The 16,452-nt window shown below is 65.2% G+C and overlaps 2 protein-coding genes across 3 annotated transcripts in view; both read right to left on the minus strand.

The window, feature by feature from the left end:
• The window catches only part of MAPK8IP2 (mitogen-activated protein kinase 8 interacting protein 2), a 29,352-nt gene extending 20,611 nt beyond the window's left edge, over positions 1-8,741 (minus strand). The window contains exons 1-4 of the mRNA XM_041720678.2: positions 8,593-8,741; positions 2,917-3,022; positions 2,410-2,667; positions 991-1,108 (exon numbers count right to left, since the gene is read on the minus strand). Of these exons, the coding sequence (XP_041576612.2) occupies positions 991-1,108; positions 2,410-2,667; positions 2,917-3,022; positions 8,593-8,657 (547 nt within the window). The 5' untranslated portion in view covers positions 8,658-8,741. The remainder of the gene's footprint in view (positions 1-990; positions 1,109-2,409; positions 2,668-2,916; positions 3,023-8,592) is intronic.
• Positions 8,742-13,148: 4,407 nt separating this feature from the next.
• Positions 13,149-16,447, minus strand: LOC115492594 (uncharacterized). Of its 2 annotated transcripts, XM_041720690.2 has the most exons (4): positions 15,826-16,447; positions 14,984-15,085; positions 13,483-13,608; positions 13,149-13,395 (listed from the first exon to the last, which is right to left on the minus strand). In XM_041720690.2, the coding sequence occupies exons 1-4, from the start codon at positions 16,333-16,335 to the stop codon at positions 13,225-13,227; spliced, it is 909 nt and encodes a 302-aa protein (XP_041576624.2). In that variant the 5' UTR covers positions 16,336-16,447; the 3' UTR covers positions 13,149-13,224. The 2 variants fall into 2 exon arrangements, with proteins under 2 accessions (XP_041576624.2, XP_041576625.2); XM_041720691.2 differs by lacking the exon at positions 14,984-15,085.
• Positions 16,448-16,452: the final 5 nt, after the last annotated feature.

Below are 16,452 nucleotides of genomic sequence, written 5' to 3' on the forward strand. Positions count from 1 at the left end.
ATTGTCACACTTGCATGGTCACACCTGCATGGTCACAGCCCCACTGTCACACCCCACTGTCACACCGCATTGTCACAGCCCAAATGTCACACCCCATTGTCACACCCCACTGTCACAGCCCACTGCCACACCCCGCCACTGTCACAGCCCCATTGTCACACCCCACTGTCACACCCCACTGTCACACCTGCATGGTCACAGCTGCACTGTCACAGCTGCATTGTCACACCCGACTGTCACACCCCAAGTGTCACAGCCCTGCTGTCACACCTGCATGTCACACCCCAGTGTCACCCCGCCACTGTCACAGCCCCGCTGTCACATCCCATTGTCACACCCACGTTGGCACAGCCCACTGTCACACCTGCATGATCACACCTGCATGTCACAGCCCAGTTGTCACACCTGCATGGTCACACCTGCATGTCACCCCACCACTGTCACAGCCCCACAGTCACAGCCCAAATGTCACACGTGCATTTTCACAGCCCCAGTGTCACACCCCAACTGTCACAGCCCCAATTGTCAGATCTGCATTGTCACACCTGCATGGTCACAGCCCCAGTGCCACAGCCCAGTTGTCACACCTGCGTGTCACACCTGCATGTCACCCCACCACTGTCACAGCCCCACAGTCACAGCCCAAATGTCACACGTGCATTTTCACAGCCCCAGTGTCACACCCCAGCTGTCACAGCCCCAATTGTCAGATCTGCATTGTCACACCTGCATGGTCACACCCCACTATCACACCCCATTGTCACAGCCCATTGTCACAGCCCTGCTGTCATTGGCCCACTGTCACAGCCCAAATGTCACACTTGCATGGTCACATCTGCATGTCACAACTCCACTGTCACACTGCCACTGTCACGGCCCCACTGTCACTTCTGCATGGTCACAGCCCCAGTGTCACACCCCGACTGTCACAGCCCCACTGTCACACCCCCACTGTCACACCCCGCCACTGTCACACCCCGCGGCACTCACCGGTGTGTGAGGAGGAGGAGGAGGAGGAGGAGGAGGAGGAGGAAGAGCGCAGCAGAGCCTCCTGCCAGCTCGGGCGCGGCACGGCCGGGGCAAAACCGCCGTTGTTGTTCAGGGAATCCTGCGGGGACAGCGGAGAGGGGTCAGGGGGGCGGGGGGCTTGGGGGGGCTCGGGGGGGTTATGGGGGGCTCAGGGGGATGTGGGAATGGGGAGGATGGGAATGGGGGGGATGGGAATGGGGGACATGGGAATGGGTCCTAAGGGGGACAGGGATGGGAATGGGTGCAGGGGGGACACAGGGATGGGTTTGGGGGGGACACAGGGATGTTTTTGGGGGACACGGGGATGGGTTTGGGGGGGACACGGGGATGGGTTTGGGGGACACAGGGATGGGTTTGGGGGGGACACGGGGATGGGACAGCAGGACATGGCGGAGGGACACCGGGACACCCCCGCGGGGACACCGGGACACCCACGGGGAGCCCCGAGCCCCGGACAACAGGGGACACGGCCCGGGGGGACATGGGGGACGGAGAACCCCGAGGAGGAAGGGACAGTGACACAGCGGGGAGGGGACAGGGACACAAGGGGAAAAAAGGACACAGATCTCGGGGGTTGGGGACAGTGACCACAGGGGGGGGCAGGGACACAGATCTCGGGGGAATGGGGATAATGACCACAGGGGAAGGGACAGTGACACAGCGGGGAGGGGACAGTGACCCAAGGTGGGGAAGGGACAATGACCCAAGGTGGGGAAGGGACACAGATCTCGGGTGTTGGGGACAAGTGACCACAGGCAGAGGGGACAGGGAACAAGGTGGGGAAGGGACAGTGACCTCAGGGGGGAAGGGACAGTGACCCAAGGTGGGGAAGGGACACAGATCTTGGGGGGATGGGGACAGTGACCACAGGGGAGGGGACAGTGACCACAGGGGAAGGGACAGTGACACAGAGGGGAGGGGAGAGTGACCCAAGGAGGGGAAGGGACATCGACCCAAGGAGGAGAAGGGACAGAGATCTCATGGGGGATGGGGACAATGACCACGGAAGGGAAGGGACGGCGACCTCAGGGAGGGAAGGGACAGTGACCACGGGGAAAAAGGACACAGATCTCGGGGGGATGGGGACAGTGACCTCAGGGGGAGGGGACAGTGACCAAAGGTGGGGAAGGGACGGTGACCCAGGGTGAAGGGACAGCGACCCCGGGGTGGAGAGGACAGTGACCCCGAGGGAAAGGGACAGCGACCCCGGGGTGGGGGGGGACAGCGACCCCGGGGTGGGGGGGACAATGACCCAAGGAGAGGAAGGGACAGCGACCCCGGGGTGGGGTGACAGTGACCCCGGGGTGGGGTGACAGTGACCCCGGGGTGGGGTGACAGTGACCCCGGGGTGGGGTGACCCCTGCGGCCAGCCCGCCTCACCTGGGTGCCCGGGGCCGTCAGGTTGAGGGTGGTGGGGCGAAGCTTCTGCGTCTCCTCCAGGGCGGGCGAGGGGATGGGCGAGGCCGAAGGGGACGGTGGCACCTCCCGCCCGTGGCCTTCCTCCTCCTCCTCCTCCTCCTCCTCCTCCTCCTCCTCTTCCTCCTCATCGTTGTCATCGATCATCTCGAACTCCTGGAAGTCGTCCTGGAAGGTGCAGACGGGGTGCGGCTGCTCCCCGCGCTCCAGCACCAGGCAGTCCTGCGGGTGGCACCGCGTCAGGGACATGGGGACAGCCATGGGGACCCTCCGTGACACCCAGGGGGTGGCAGTGTCACCAGCCCCCTCTTGGGGGTGTCCCAGATGGGACACGGGACCCCCCGGCTCGTCCCCTTTGCCTCAGCACCCACGGAGCCACCAGAGGCGCCGCGTGGGTGAGTGTGGCAGCCGCTGTCCCCGCGCCCCCGCGGTGTCCCCGAGTGTCCCCAAGGGCCACCAGGCCGCTGGCACCTTCTCGTAGTGGTCCGAGTCGTAGTTGAGGCCGATGCCGCAGTCGTCGGTGATCTCCGACAGGTCCTCGTCATCGAACTCCTCCAGGCTGATGTCCTGGGGGGGCCTGGGGACAGCGGGGACACCGCTCAGGGGACTGTGACAGCGAGGTGGCACCGCGGGGACAGCTGGCTGCGTTTGGGTGGCACAGATGGCGTGGCAGCACCAGGGATGGGGCACCAGGACACTGTCACCCCTTGTACCAAACAGACGTCACCTCTGTCACCTCTGGTGGCATGGCACCAGGACACTGTCACCCCTGGGTGCCACATGGAAATGGCACCAGGACACTGTCACCTCTGATGCCACACGGACATGGCACCAGGACACTGTCACCTCTGGTGCCACACAGACATGGCACCAGGACACTGTCACCTCTGGGTGCCACATGGAAATGGCACCAGGACACTGTCACCTCTGGTGCCACATGGAAATGGCACCAGGACACTGTCACCCCTGGGTGCCACACGGACATGGCACCAGGACATTGTCACCCATGGGTGCCACATGAAAATGGCACCAAACCCTGTCACCCCTGGGTGCCACACAGACATGGCACCAGGACACTGTCACCTCTGGTGCCACACGGGCATGGCACCAGGACACTTTGTCACCTCTGGTACCAAACAGACATGTCACTACAACACTGTCACCTCTGGTGGCATGGCACCAGGACACTTTGTCACCTCTGGGTGCCACACGGACATGTCACCACAACCTGTCACCCCTGGGTGCCAGATGGACATGGCACCAGGACATTGTCACCTCTGGGTGCTGGCACAGGACACCCACAGGAACATGTCACCTCACCCCTGGGTGCCACATGGACATGGCACCAGGACACTGTCACCCCTGGGTGCCACACGGACATGTCACTACAACACTGTCACCTCTGGTGGCATGGCACAGGACACTTTGTCACCCCTGGGTGCCACACAGACATGGCACCAGGACACTGTCACCCCTGGGTGCCAGATGGACATGGCAGTGTGGCACCGGGGTCAGAGGTCAAGGGGACCCAGGGCTGTCCCCTGTCCCCTCAGCCGCGGTGGCACCGGGGTCAGAGGTCAAGGGGACCCAACGCTGTCCCCCCTGTCCCTTCAGCCGAGGTGGCACCGGGGTCAGAGGTCAAAGGGGACCCAGCACTGTCCCCTGTCCCCTCAGCCGCGGTGGCACCGGGGTCAGAGGTCAAGGGGACCCGGGGCTGTCCCCCCTGTCCCCCCTCGCTGCAGCCGCTCCTGCTCCCCGTTCCCGGCAGGAAAATTCCCCTAATCCCATAATCCCCACAAGTAGGGCACGGCCAGGCCGAATCCGCGCGGATTTGGGGCCAAAGCGGCAGAAACGGGGCCGGGACCGGGACTGGGACCCCAAAGCGGGACCCCAAAGGCCGCAGGGGAATGGGGAGCCTGGGGGCTGTGGGGTGAAGGGTCCTGGGGGGTTGGGGAGCGCAGGTTTTGGGGTGCAGAGCCCCGGGACGTTGGGATGCAAAGTCCTTTGGGGTGCAGAGCCCAGGCGTGTAGGGGAACAGAAATGTTGGGGTCCAGAAGCCTTTGGGGTGCTGAGCTATGGGATGTCGAGGTGCAGAACCTTTTGGGGTTCAGAAGACTTTGGGGTGCTGAGCTATGGGATGTCGAGGTGCAGAACCCTTTGGGGTGCAGAACCCTTTGGGGTTCAGGAGCCTTTGGGGGGCTGAGCTATGGGATGTCGAGGTGCAGAACCCTTTGGGGTTCAGAAGCTTTTGGGGTTTCAGGGTGTCGAACTCTGAGGTCTTGGGGAGCGGAAGGTTTTTGGGGTGCAGAGCCCCAGGAGGTTGGGGTGCAGAGCCCTCTGGGTTATAGGGGCAGAGTCTGGGGTACTGGGGAAAAGAGCCCCGGGGTTTTGGGGTGCAGAATCCTGGGGTGCCAGGGAGCAGAACCCTTTGGGGTGCAGAGCCCTGTGGGGTGCAGAGCCCAGGATATTGGGGTGCTGATCCCAGGATGTCGGGGTGCAGGGCTCAGGATGTTGGGGTGCAGATGGGGATGGGATGGGATGGGATGGGATGGGATGGGATGGGATGGGATCTATGGGATGGGATCTATGGGATGGGATGTGGTGGGGACACTGCAGTGGGGTGGGGACACTGCGGTGCAATGGGGATGGCACAGTGGGATGAGGACGCTGTGGTGGGATGGGGACACTTTGGTGAGATGGAATCAGTAGGATGGGGACACTCCAGTGGGATGGGGACACTGGTGGGGTGGAATCAGTGGGATGGTCACAGTGGGATGGGGATGCTGCGGTGGGATGGGGACACTGTGGTGGGGTGGGAATGGCACAGTGGGATGGGGATGCTTTGGTGGGGTGGGGACACTTTGGTGGGGTGGGGACACTGTGGTGGGGTGGTCACAGTGGGATGGGGACACTTTAGTGGGATGGGGACACTGCGGTGGGGTGGTCACAGTGGGATGGGGACGCTGTGGTGGGATGGGGACGCTGTGGTGGGATGGGGACACTGTGGTGGGGTGGTCACAGTGGGATGGGGACACTTTGGTGGGATGGGGATGCTGTGGTGGGATGGAATCAGTGGGATGGGGACGCTGTGGTGGGGTGGGGACGCCGTGGTGGGTGGGGTGGGGACACTGTGATGGGATTGGGGACACTGTGGTGGGATGGGGACACTGTGGTGGGATGGGGTGGTTACAGTGGGGTGGGGACACTTTGGTGGGATGGGGACACTTTGGTGGGGTGGGGACACTTTGGTGGGGTGGGGACACTTTGGTGGGGTGGAATCAGTGGGATGAGGATGCTTTGGTGGGATGGGGACGTTTGGTGGGATGGGGACACTTTGGTGGGGTGGAACCGGCAGCGAGAGCCCATCCAGCCCCACGATGTCCCCGATGGGACCCCGGGGGACCGGGCTGGGGCCAAAGGCAGGGCCGTGGGGCCATGGGCACAGGGACACAGCGCCGGGGACGAGCAGCGGGAGCGAGGACAGTGCCCGTCCCCACCTTGGGGACACTCCTGGGGCCGGCTGGGAGGCCGGGATGGGACCCCCAGAACGGCCGGAAAGGGACCCCCAGAGAGGCCAGGAAGGGACCCCAGAGAGGCCGGGAGGGGACCCCCAGAGAGGTCAGGAAAGGACCCCCAGAACGGCCGGGAAGGGACCCCCAGAACGGCCGAGAAGGGACCCCCAGAACGGCCGGGAAGGGACCCCCAGAACGGCCGGGAAGGGACCCCCAGAGAGGTCGGGAAGGGACCCCCAGAGAGGCCGGGAAGGGACCCCAGAGAGGCCGGAAAGGGACCCCCAGAATGGCGGGGAAGGGACCCCCAGAGAGGCCGGGAAGGGACCCCCACAGAGGCCGGGAAGGGACCCCCAGAGAGGCCGGGAAGGGACCCCCAGAGAGGCCGGGAAGGGACCCCCAGAACAGTCGGGAAGGGACCCCCAGAGAGGCTGGGAAGGGACCCCCAGAGAGGCCGGGAAGGGACCCCCAGAGAGGCCGGGAAGGGACCCCCAGAGAGGCCGGGAGGGGACCCCCAGAACGGGCAGGAAGGGACTCCCAGAATGGCCGGGAAGGGACCCCCAGAGAGGCCGGGAAGGGACCCCCAAAGAGGTCGGGAAGGGACCCCCAGAGAGGCCGGGAGGGGACCCCCAGAGAGGCCGGGAGGGGACCCCCAGAACGGGCAGGAAGGGACTCCCAGAATGGCCGGGAAGGGACCCCCAGAGAGGCCGGGAAGGGACCCCCAAAGAGGTCGGGAAGGGACCCCCAGAGAGGCCGGGAGGGGACCCCCAGAGAGGCCGGGAGGGGACCCCCAGAATGGCCGGGAAGGGACCTCCAGAGAGGCCGGGAAGGGACCCCCAGAACGGCGGGGAGGGGACCCCCAGAGAGGCCGGGAAGGGACCCCAGAGAGGCCGAGAAGGGACCCCCAGAACGGCCGGGAAGGGACCCCCAGAGAGGCCGGGAAGGGACCCCCAGAGAGGCCGAGAAGGGACCCCCAGAACGGCCAGGAAGGGACCCCCAGAGAGGCCGGGAAGGGACCCCCAGAATGGCCGGGAAGGGACCCCCAGAACGGCCGGGAAGGGACCCCCAGAACAGCCGGGAAGGGACCCCCAGAGAGGCCGGGAAGGGACCCCCAGAGAGGCCGGGAAGGGACCCCCAGAGAGGCTGGGAAGGGACCCCCAAAGAGGTCGGGAAGGGACCCCCAGAGAGGCCGAGAAGGGACCCCCAGAACGGCCGGGAAGGGACCCCCAAAACGGCCGGGAAGGGACCCTCAAAACGGCCGGGAAGGGACACCCAGAACGGCCGGGAAGGGACCCCCAGAACGGCCGGGAAGGGACCCCCAGAGAGGCCGGGAAGGGACGCCCAGAGCGGCCAGGAGGGGACCCCCCAGAACGGCCGTGGAGGGACCCCCAAAGAGGCCGGGAGGGGAGTGGAGTGGTGGGAGCTGTCCCAGGGGTGCGGGTGCGCCTGGAATTCCCACATCGAAAATTCCCAGATCGAACATTCCCACATCGAGGGGGCATTCCCACATCCAGGGGGCATTCCCGGCCCATTCCGGCCTCTCCCTCTCCCGGCCAGGGGGTGCCACCCCAAGCCGGGCTGGGCACCCCCTCCCCGCGGCTCCTTAGGAAAGGCACAGCGGGATCCGGGGCCTCCGTCGCCATTCCCGGTTGGATCTGGGCACAAATCCTCCTGGGGATGCTCGGTGCCCGGGAAGGGGACGGGGACATCCCGGGGACGGGGATGTTTAGGGAATGGGGACATCCCGGCGATGGGGACACCCCAAAGAAGGGGAGCCCTGCCCAACCCAGGCCACAGCCCCCCAAGGGCACGTCCCGCAGCCTCGCTGTGCCCTGCTCGTCTCTCCGCAGCTCCCGCATCCCCGGGGCCCTCCGGTGCCCCTCGCCGCCGCCTCCCGCCCTTCCCGTGCCCTGCCGGGCCCCGCAGTGCGCCAGCCCGGCCCGCACCGCGACCCGCACCCCGACCCCGCACCCCCCAAGGTCAGCCCCGTCCCCTCCCCGCGGGACCCCCGGGGTCAGCACCCCCCGGGGCCCCGGTGCGGCGTCCCGGCTGCGGGAACCCCCCGGAATCCCCCCGGAATCCCCCCGGGCGCTCCGAGCCTCGGGGGGTGCTGAGCCACCGCCCCCCCCCAATTCCCGTCCCCATCCCCATCCCCATCCCCATCCCCATCCCGGGGCCGCTGCGGCGCCTCGGGAGAGACAAAGAGGCGGCGGCGGCTCCTCCCGCAGCGGCCCCGGGATGCGGCGGCCCCGGGGACAACCGGAGGCCGGGGGGGCTCCCCGGCAAGGCGAGGGGAAGGGGATGGAGGAGACCCCCGCGCCCCCCGCCCGCGGTGCTCCGGGGGTTGGATGGCGGCGGCTGCGCCGTTAATCCCGGGCAGGGCCGCGGTGGGGCGGGGGGCGCGGGAGCCGCGCCGGTCCCGCATCATCCCAAGGTGAACGAACGGGTGGGGGAACGGGATACCGGGGTGCGGGCCCGGTGTAAGGGCGGGACAGCGGGAGGGGAAGGGCAGCGCGACCCCGTATCCCATCCCGCATCCCACCCCGTATCCCACCCCGTATCCCACCCCGTATCCCACCCGCGTGTCCCACCCCGCGTGTCCCATCCCGCGTGTCCCACCCCGCGTGTCCCCGCTCACCGGCAGCCGGGCGGGGAGAGCGAGTGGAAGGTGGAGAGCGAGAACATCTCGGCGCGATCCGCCATTTTCTCCGGCCGGGGCTGCGCCGGACTGCGGAGCTGCGGGAGCGGCGGGAGGAGCCGCGGGAGGAGCTGCGGGAACGGGGGAGACGGAGGAGGAGCTGCGGGAAACGAGCGGGGAGGGAGGAGGAGCTGCGGGAAATGAGGGGAGAGGGGCGGGAGGAGCTGCGGGAGCCGCGGGGGAGAGGGAGGAGCCGGGAGCGGAGGGGGCGGCGGGAGGGAGAGGGAGGGGAGGGGGGGATGGGATTGGGGTGGGATGGGATCAATGGGATGCAATTGGGATGGGATCAATGGGATGGGATGGGATGGGATCAATGGGATGGGATGGGATGGGATCGATGGGATCAATGGGATCAATGGGATGGGATTGGGGTGGGATCAATGGGATGGGATGGGATGGGGTGGGGTGGGATCGATGGGATGGGATGGGATGGGATTGGGGTGGGGTGGAGTGGGATCAATGGGATGGGACGGGATTGGGGTGGGGTGGGATCAATGGGATGGGATGGGATCCATGGGATGGGGTGGGATGGGATGGGATGGGATGGGATGGGATGGGATGGGATGGGATGGGATGGGATGGGATGGGATGGGATGGGATGGGATGGGATGGGATGGGATGGGATCAATGGGATGGGATGGGATGGGGTGGGATGCGATGGGATCAATGGGATGGGATGGGATCAATGGGATCAATGGGATGGGATGGGATCGATGGGATCAATGGGATCAATGGGATGGGATTGGGGTGGGATCAATGGGATGGGGTGGGATCAATGGGATGGGATGGGATCGGGGTGGGATGGGATCAATGGGATGGGATCGGATTGGGGTGGAGTGGGATCAATGGGATGGGATCAATGGGATGGGATTGGGGTGGGATCAATGGGATGGGGTGGGATCAATGGGATGGGATGGGATTGGGGTGGGATGAGATCAATGGGATGGGATGGGATTGGGGTGGGATGGGATCAATGGGATGGGATCGGATTGGGGTGGGATGGGATCAATGGGATGGGATCAATGGGATGGGATGGGACGACGGGCGGTCCTGGGGGGTTCTAGAGAAGGAGGGGTCTGGGGGTGCGGGATGGGATTTGGGGAGTTATGGGAATGGGGTGGGATAGGGAGGGAATGGGGAATCAGGGAAGGGAAGGGAAGGGAAGGGAAGGGAAGGGAAGGGAAGGGAAGGGAAGGGAAGGGAAGGGAAGGGAAGGGAAGGGAAGGGAAGGGAAGGGAAGGGAAGGGAAGGGAAGGGAAGGGAAGGGAAGGGAAGGGAAGGGAAGGGAAGGGAAGGGAAGGGAAGGGAAGGGAAGGGAAGGGAAGGGAAGGGAAGGGAAGGGAAGGGAAGGGAAGGGAAGGGAAGGGAAGGGAAGGGAAGGGAAGGGAAGGGAAGGGAAGGGAAGGGAAGGGAAGGGAAGGGAAGGGAAGGGAAGGGAAGGGAAGGGAAGGGAAGGGAAGGGAAGGGCAGTCTATAGGGTGGTTGGGGTCTGTAGGGGATCGGGGGGTCTATAGGGGATCGGGCCCTATGGGGCACGCTATAGGGTCGCTCCCCGGGCTCCTGGCGGGGCCGGCACCGCGCGGGCCGGCGAGCGGAGCTGTCCCCGGTGCTGAGCGCCGGCACCGGACAGCGGCCGCCGCTGGGGACACCAGGGACGGCCCCAGTTTGGGGGGGCGGGCAGCGGGACCCCCGCACTGCCACCCGTGGGGTGTGGGGTGCCTCCGTGTCCCCCAATTCCCTCCGTGTGCCCCCTGTGTCCCCCAATTCCATCAGTGTCCCCCAATTCCCTCCGTGTCCCCCCTGTGTCCCCCAATTCCATCAGTGTCCCTCAATTCCCAATTGTGTCCCCCAATTCCCAATTGTGTCCCCCAATTCCCTTAGTGCCACTCCCTGTGTCCCCCCTCAGTGCCACCCCCGTGTTCCAAATTCCCTCCGTGTCCCCCCTGTGTCCCCCAATTCTCTCAGTGTCCCCAATTCCATCAGTGTCCCCAATTCCCTCAGTGTCCCCCAATTCCCTCAGTGTCCCCCAATTCCCTCAGTGTCCCCCAATTCCCTCAGTGTCCCCAATTCCCTCAGTGTCCCCCAATTCCCTCAGTGTCCCCAATTCCATCAGTGTCCCCCAATTCCATCTGTGTCCCCAATCCCCTCAGTGTCCCATTCCCAACTTCCACCCCAACATTCCCTCTCCCATCTCCGTTCCTTTGGGGTTTTGGGACACGGCCCTGCCCCGGCGGGGATTTGGGGTTCCAGCAGCTTCCCCCCACATTCCATGGGGAGAACATTCCCTAAAAACCGAGCGGGATCTTCCCAAGGCCGGGGATTCCCAAACTGCCGGTGGGAATTGCAGCTGTGAGGGACTTCAAAGGATTTCCAAGGATAAACTGGGCTCGGTGCTCCTTTGGGATCCCTCGGGATGTTCCGGGGTTCCTCTGGCCCCATTTCCATGGAAAATGATCCCAAATATCCCCTGGATCTACTGGGAATTCTCATGGGGGTGTGAGCACAGAATTCCCACATTATTGAGGCTGGGAAAGAATTCCAAGGTCACCAATCCAAGCTGGGCCCGATCCCAGCCCTGAGTGGAATTCCGGGAATTCCTCGGACACCTCCAAGGATGGGCACAGCCCAGGAAGTTTTCCAAACATTTCCATTCCCAGGATCCGTGAATTCCACCCTGGGCCGATCCCAAACCTTCAGCTCCTGGAATGGATCCCGAGGATCCACCCGGACCCGGCAAAGCTCCGACAAACGGGAGAAATTCCCGCTGGGACAATCCAGCCTGAGGGAAATCCATCCCTTCAATCCTTCCCGCCTTCCTTTTCCAGACCCTTCTCAAATCCCTCTGGAGTTTTCCAGCCCAAATCCCAATTCCACTGGAATTTTCCAGCCCAAATCCCAAATCCCTCTGGAGTTTTCCAGCCCAAATCCCAATTCCACTGGAATTTTCCAGCCCAAATCCCAAATCCTTCTGGAGCTTTCCAGCCCCTTCTCAAATCCCTCTCAAATCCAGCCCAAATCTCAAATCCATCCAGAGTTTCCCAGCCCAAATCCCAAACCCCTCCGGAGTTCTCCAGCCCAAACCCCAAATCCCTCTGGAGTTTTCCAGCCCAAATCCCAAACCCCTCTGGAGTTCTCCAGCCCTTCCTGCCCCGTTCCCTTCCCTGGCCCCATTCCAGCCCCTCCAGGGCTCTCCAGGATCCCGGCTGGGGCCTCACATTGGAAAATTTGGGGAAACTGCTCCCGGAAAAGCTTTGGGATCGCCATCCCCGCAGGGGTTCCAGCCCCCAGCCGGATCCCAGGGGATTTTCCAGCGGCAGCAGCTGGCACAGCTGCCACCACCCCCCGTCTGTCACCCCCATCTGTCACCCCCAGCCCCCCCGGCGCTTCCCGAGCATCCGGACATAATCCGGGATCGGGGCCGGGCGTCGCTGCCACCCCGGGGACAGGGTGGCCCCAGGGGACCCGTGGGGACAGGGCACAGCTGGACACGGGCACGGGTGGGGACGGAGTTTATTGGTGACCCGCGGGGGGGACAGGGTGGCCACGGGGGCACTGTGGGGTTTCCAGGGGGGTTTTGGGGCTGGGGGTGTCTGTGGGGTGTTTATGGGATGGGACAAGGCACAGGGTGTTTATGGGGTGGGCACAGGGTGTTTATGGGGTGGGCACAGAATATCTATAGGGGATTCAGGGTGTTTATGGGGAGTGACAGGGCACAGGGTGTCTATGGGGCGGGCACAGGGTGTCTATGGGGTGTAACAAGCCACAGGTTGTCTATGGGATGGGACAAGGCACAGGGTGTTTATGGGGTTAGCACAGAGTATCCATAGGGGGTTCAGGGTGTTTATGGGGTGTGACAGGGCACAGGGTGTCTATGGGGCGGGCACAGGCTGTCCATGGGGCAGGTACAGTGTGTCTATGGGGCGGGCACAGGGTGTCTATGGGGTGTGACAGGGCACAGTGTGTCTATGGGGTGGGCACAGTGTGTCTATGGGGCGGGCACAGGCTGTCTATGGGGTGGCACAGGCTGTCCATGGGGCACACAGTGTGTCCATGGGGCACACAGGGTGTCTATAGAGGGCACAGGGTGTTTATGGGGTGTGACAGGGCACAGTGTGTCCATGGGGTGGGCACAGTGTGTCTATGGGGTGGGCACAGTGTGTCTATGGGGTGTGACAGGGCACAGTGTGTCTATGGGGTACACAGTGTGTCCATGGAGCGGGCACAGTGTGTCTATAGGGGGCACAGTATGTATATGGGGCGGGCACAGGCTGTCCATGGGGCACACAGTGTGTCTATGGGGCACACAGTGTGTCTATGGGGTGTGACAGGGCACAGTGTGTCCATGGGGTGGGCACAGGCTGTCCATGGGGTGGCACACAATGTGTCCATGGGGTGGCACACAATGTGTCCATGGGGCACACAGGCTGTCCATGGGGCACACAGTGTGTCTATAGGGGGCACAGTATGTCTATGGGGTGGGCACAGTGTGTCCATGGGGCACACATCGTGCTTGCCGGGTGCCACAGGGCACCGCACGCTGCCAGGGGGCCTGGCCCGCAGGCCGCCCTGCCCTCAGCCCCGCTGTCCCTGGCTCAGGACACTGTCCCCGCTGTCCCCAAGTGCCAGCAGCAGGTCCAGGTAGGCCCCGGGCACCAGGTCACTGTCGGCCACACCGAGATCCCGCAGCAGCTCCTGTGCCACGCGCTGCCCATCCTGCTCGCTCTGCTCCGGCCGCAGCACCACCTGTGCCACCGTGTCACCTGTGTCACCTGTGTCACCCGTGTCACCCGTGTCACCCGTGCCACCCGTGCCACCCGCGCTGTCCCTCACCTCCAGCTCCAGGAAGTCCCCGAGGCCCTCCACGCGGTCCAGGTGCAGCCGTGTCTGGCCCAGCAGCAGCAGCAGCCGCTCCTTCCTCACCGTGCCCAGCACGCCCAGGGACTGGGACAGCACCGCCTGGGGACACGGGGACATGGGGACATGGGGACAGGGACAGCACCGCCTGGGACACGGGGACATGGGGACAGTGACAGCACCGCCTGGGGACACGGGGACATGGGGACAGGGACAGCACCGCCTGGGGACACGGGGACATGGGGACAGGGACAGCACCGCCTGGGGACATGGGGACATGGGGACACAGGGACTGGGACAGCACCGCCTGGGGACACGGGGACATGGGGACATGGGGACATGGGGACATGGGGACACAGGGACCCACACAGCCCAGCACACCCAGGGACTGGGACAGCACCGCCTGGGGACACGGGGACACGGGGACAGGGGTGGCACAGGGACCCACAGAGCCCAGGGACTGGGACAGCACCGCCTGGGGACACGGGGACATGGGGACATGGGGACAGGGTGGCACAGGGACCCACAGAGCCCAGGGACTGGGACAGCACCGCCTGGGGACATGGGGACATGGGGACAGTGACAGCACCGCCTGGGACATGGGGACATGGGGACACGGGGACAGTGACAGCACCGCCTGGGACATGGGGACATGGGGACATGGGGACATGGGGACATGGGGACAGTGACAGCACCGCCTGGGACATGGGGACATGGGGACATGGGGACATGGGGACATGGGGACATGGGGACATGGGGACTGGGACAGCACCGCCTGGGGACACGGGGACATGGGGACAGGGGTGGCACAGAGCCCAGGGACTGGGACAGCACCACCTGGGACATGGGGACATGGGGACATGGGGACTGGGACAGCACCACATGGGACACGGGGACGTGGGGACAGGGGTGGCACAGGGACTGGGACAGCACTGCCTGGGGACATGGGGACATGGGGACAGGGGTGGCACAGGGCCCAGGGACTGGGACAGCACCGCCTGGGACATGGGGACATGGGGACAGGGGTGGCACAGGGACCCACAGAGCCCAGGGACTGGGACAGCACCGCCTGGGGACACAGGGATATGGGGACATGGGGACTGGGACAGCACCGCCTGGGACACGGGGACAGGGGTGGCACAGGGGATAGCACGGGGGTGACACAGGGGGTGACACAGGGGCTGACACAGGAGTGACACAGGGGGTGACACAGGGGGTGACACAGGGGTGACACAGAGGTGACACAGGGGGTGACACAGAGGTGACACAGGGGGTAACACAGGGGGTGACACAGCGGGTGACACAGCGGGTGACACAGGGGTGACACAGGGGTGACACAGGGGTGGCACTGGGGTGACAGAGGGGGTGACACAGGGGGTGACAGGGGTGGCACAGGGGATAGCACAGGGAGTGGCACAGGGGTGGCACAGAGGTGACACAGGGGTGACACAGGGGTGGCAGCCAGGCCACCTCTCACCTGCAGCCCCTCGGGGTCGGCCGTGGGGCTGGTGCTGAACAGGGACAGTTTGGGACCGGCTCTGTCGGGGCGCTCGTAGAAAATCAGCTCTCCCCGGCCGTCCTGGGGACAGGTGGGGACAGGTGGGGACAGTGAGCACAGGGACAGGTGAGGATCAGGACAGGTGAGGACAGGTGAGCATGGGGACAGGAAAGGGAAAGGGACAGGTGAGAATGGGGAAAGGTGAGCACAGGGACAGGGACAGGTGAGCACAGGTAAAGCACAGGGACAGGTGGGGACAGGTGAGGACAAGGACAGGTGAGCACAGGTGAGCATGGGGACAGGGAGGGACAGGTGAGGATGGGGACAGGTGAGGATGGGGACAGGTAGGGACAGGTGAGGATGGGGACAGGTGAGCATGGGGACAGGTAGGGACAGGTGAGGATGGGGACAGGTGAGCACAGGGACAGGCCAGCATGGGGACAGGGAGGGACAGGTGAGCATGGGGACAGGTGAGCATGGGGACAGGTGGGGACAGGTGAGGCACGGGGACACATGAGCATGGGGACAGGTGAGCATGGGGACAGGGAGGGACAGGGAGGGACAGGTGAGCACAGGGACAGGTGAGCATGGGGACAGGTAGGGACAGGTGAGGATGGGGACAGGTGAGCACAGGGACAGGTGAGTATGGGGACAGGTGAGTATGGGGACAGGTAGGGACAGGTAGGGACAGGTGAGGATGGGGACAGGTGAGCACGGGGACAGTGAGCACAGGGACAGGTGAACATGGGGACAGGTAGGGACAGTGAGGATGGGGACAGGCCAGCACACGGCCAAGCCCAGCCCCTCCAGCCACCCCTCACCTGCGTCCGGCGCAGCTTCAGCCGCCCCCGCGGCACATGGAAGAACGTGTCGGTCTGGAGCAGCACCTGCCCGGCCCCGGGGCAGTCCTGGGGCAGCTCCTGCCCGGTGCCGGGGCACTCCTGAGGCGGCTCCTGCCCCTCACCGCTGCCCGGCCCGGTCCCGGGGCAGCCCTGAGGCGGCTCCTGCCCCTCACCGCTGCCCGGCCCGGTGCCGGGGCAGTCCCGGGGCGCTCCATGCCCGGTCCCGGGGCACTCCTGAGGCGGCTCCTGCCCGGTCCCGGGGCACTCCCGGGGCGCTCCATGCCCGGTCCCGGGGCAGTCCTGAGGCGGCTCCTGCTCCTCACCGCTGCCCGGCCCGGTGCCGGGGCACTCCCGGGGCGCTCCGAGCCCGGTCCCGGCGCAGTCCGTGCTCAGCCCCCGCCGCCGCAGGGCCGCCCTCAGCACTGCCTCCCTCTCCCTCAGCCGCGCCTTCACCTCCACGTTCCGCCGCATCCCGCCGAGCGCTCCCATTGGCCGCCGCGCGCGCGACAACCACCACGATCCGCCTTTCTATTGGCCGAGCAAACCGTCAATCAGCGAATCGCGTCGCTATTGGTTAGTATCCGGAAGGGTCCCGCCCTGACCGAG

Source organism: Taeniopygia guttata, chromosome 1A (assembly GCF_048771995.1).
Source record: "Taeniopygia guttata chromosome 1A, bTaeGut7.mat, whole genome shotgun sequence".
In the NCBI taxonomy this organism is placed as follows: domain Eukaryota; kingdom Metazoa; phylum Chordata; class Aves; order Passeriformes; family Estrildidae; genus Taeniopygia; species Taeniopygia guttata.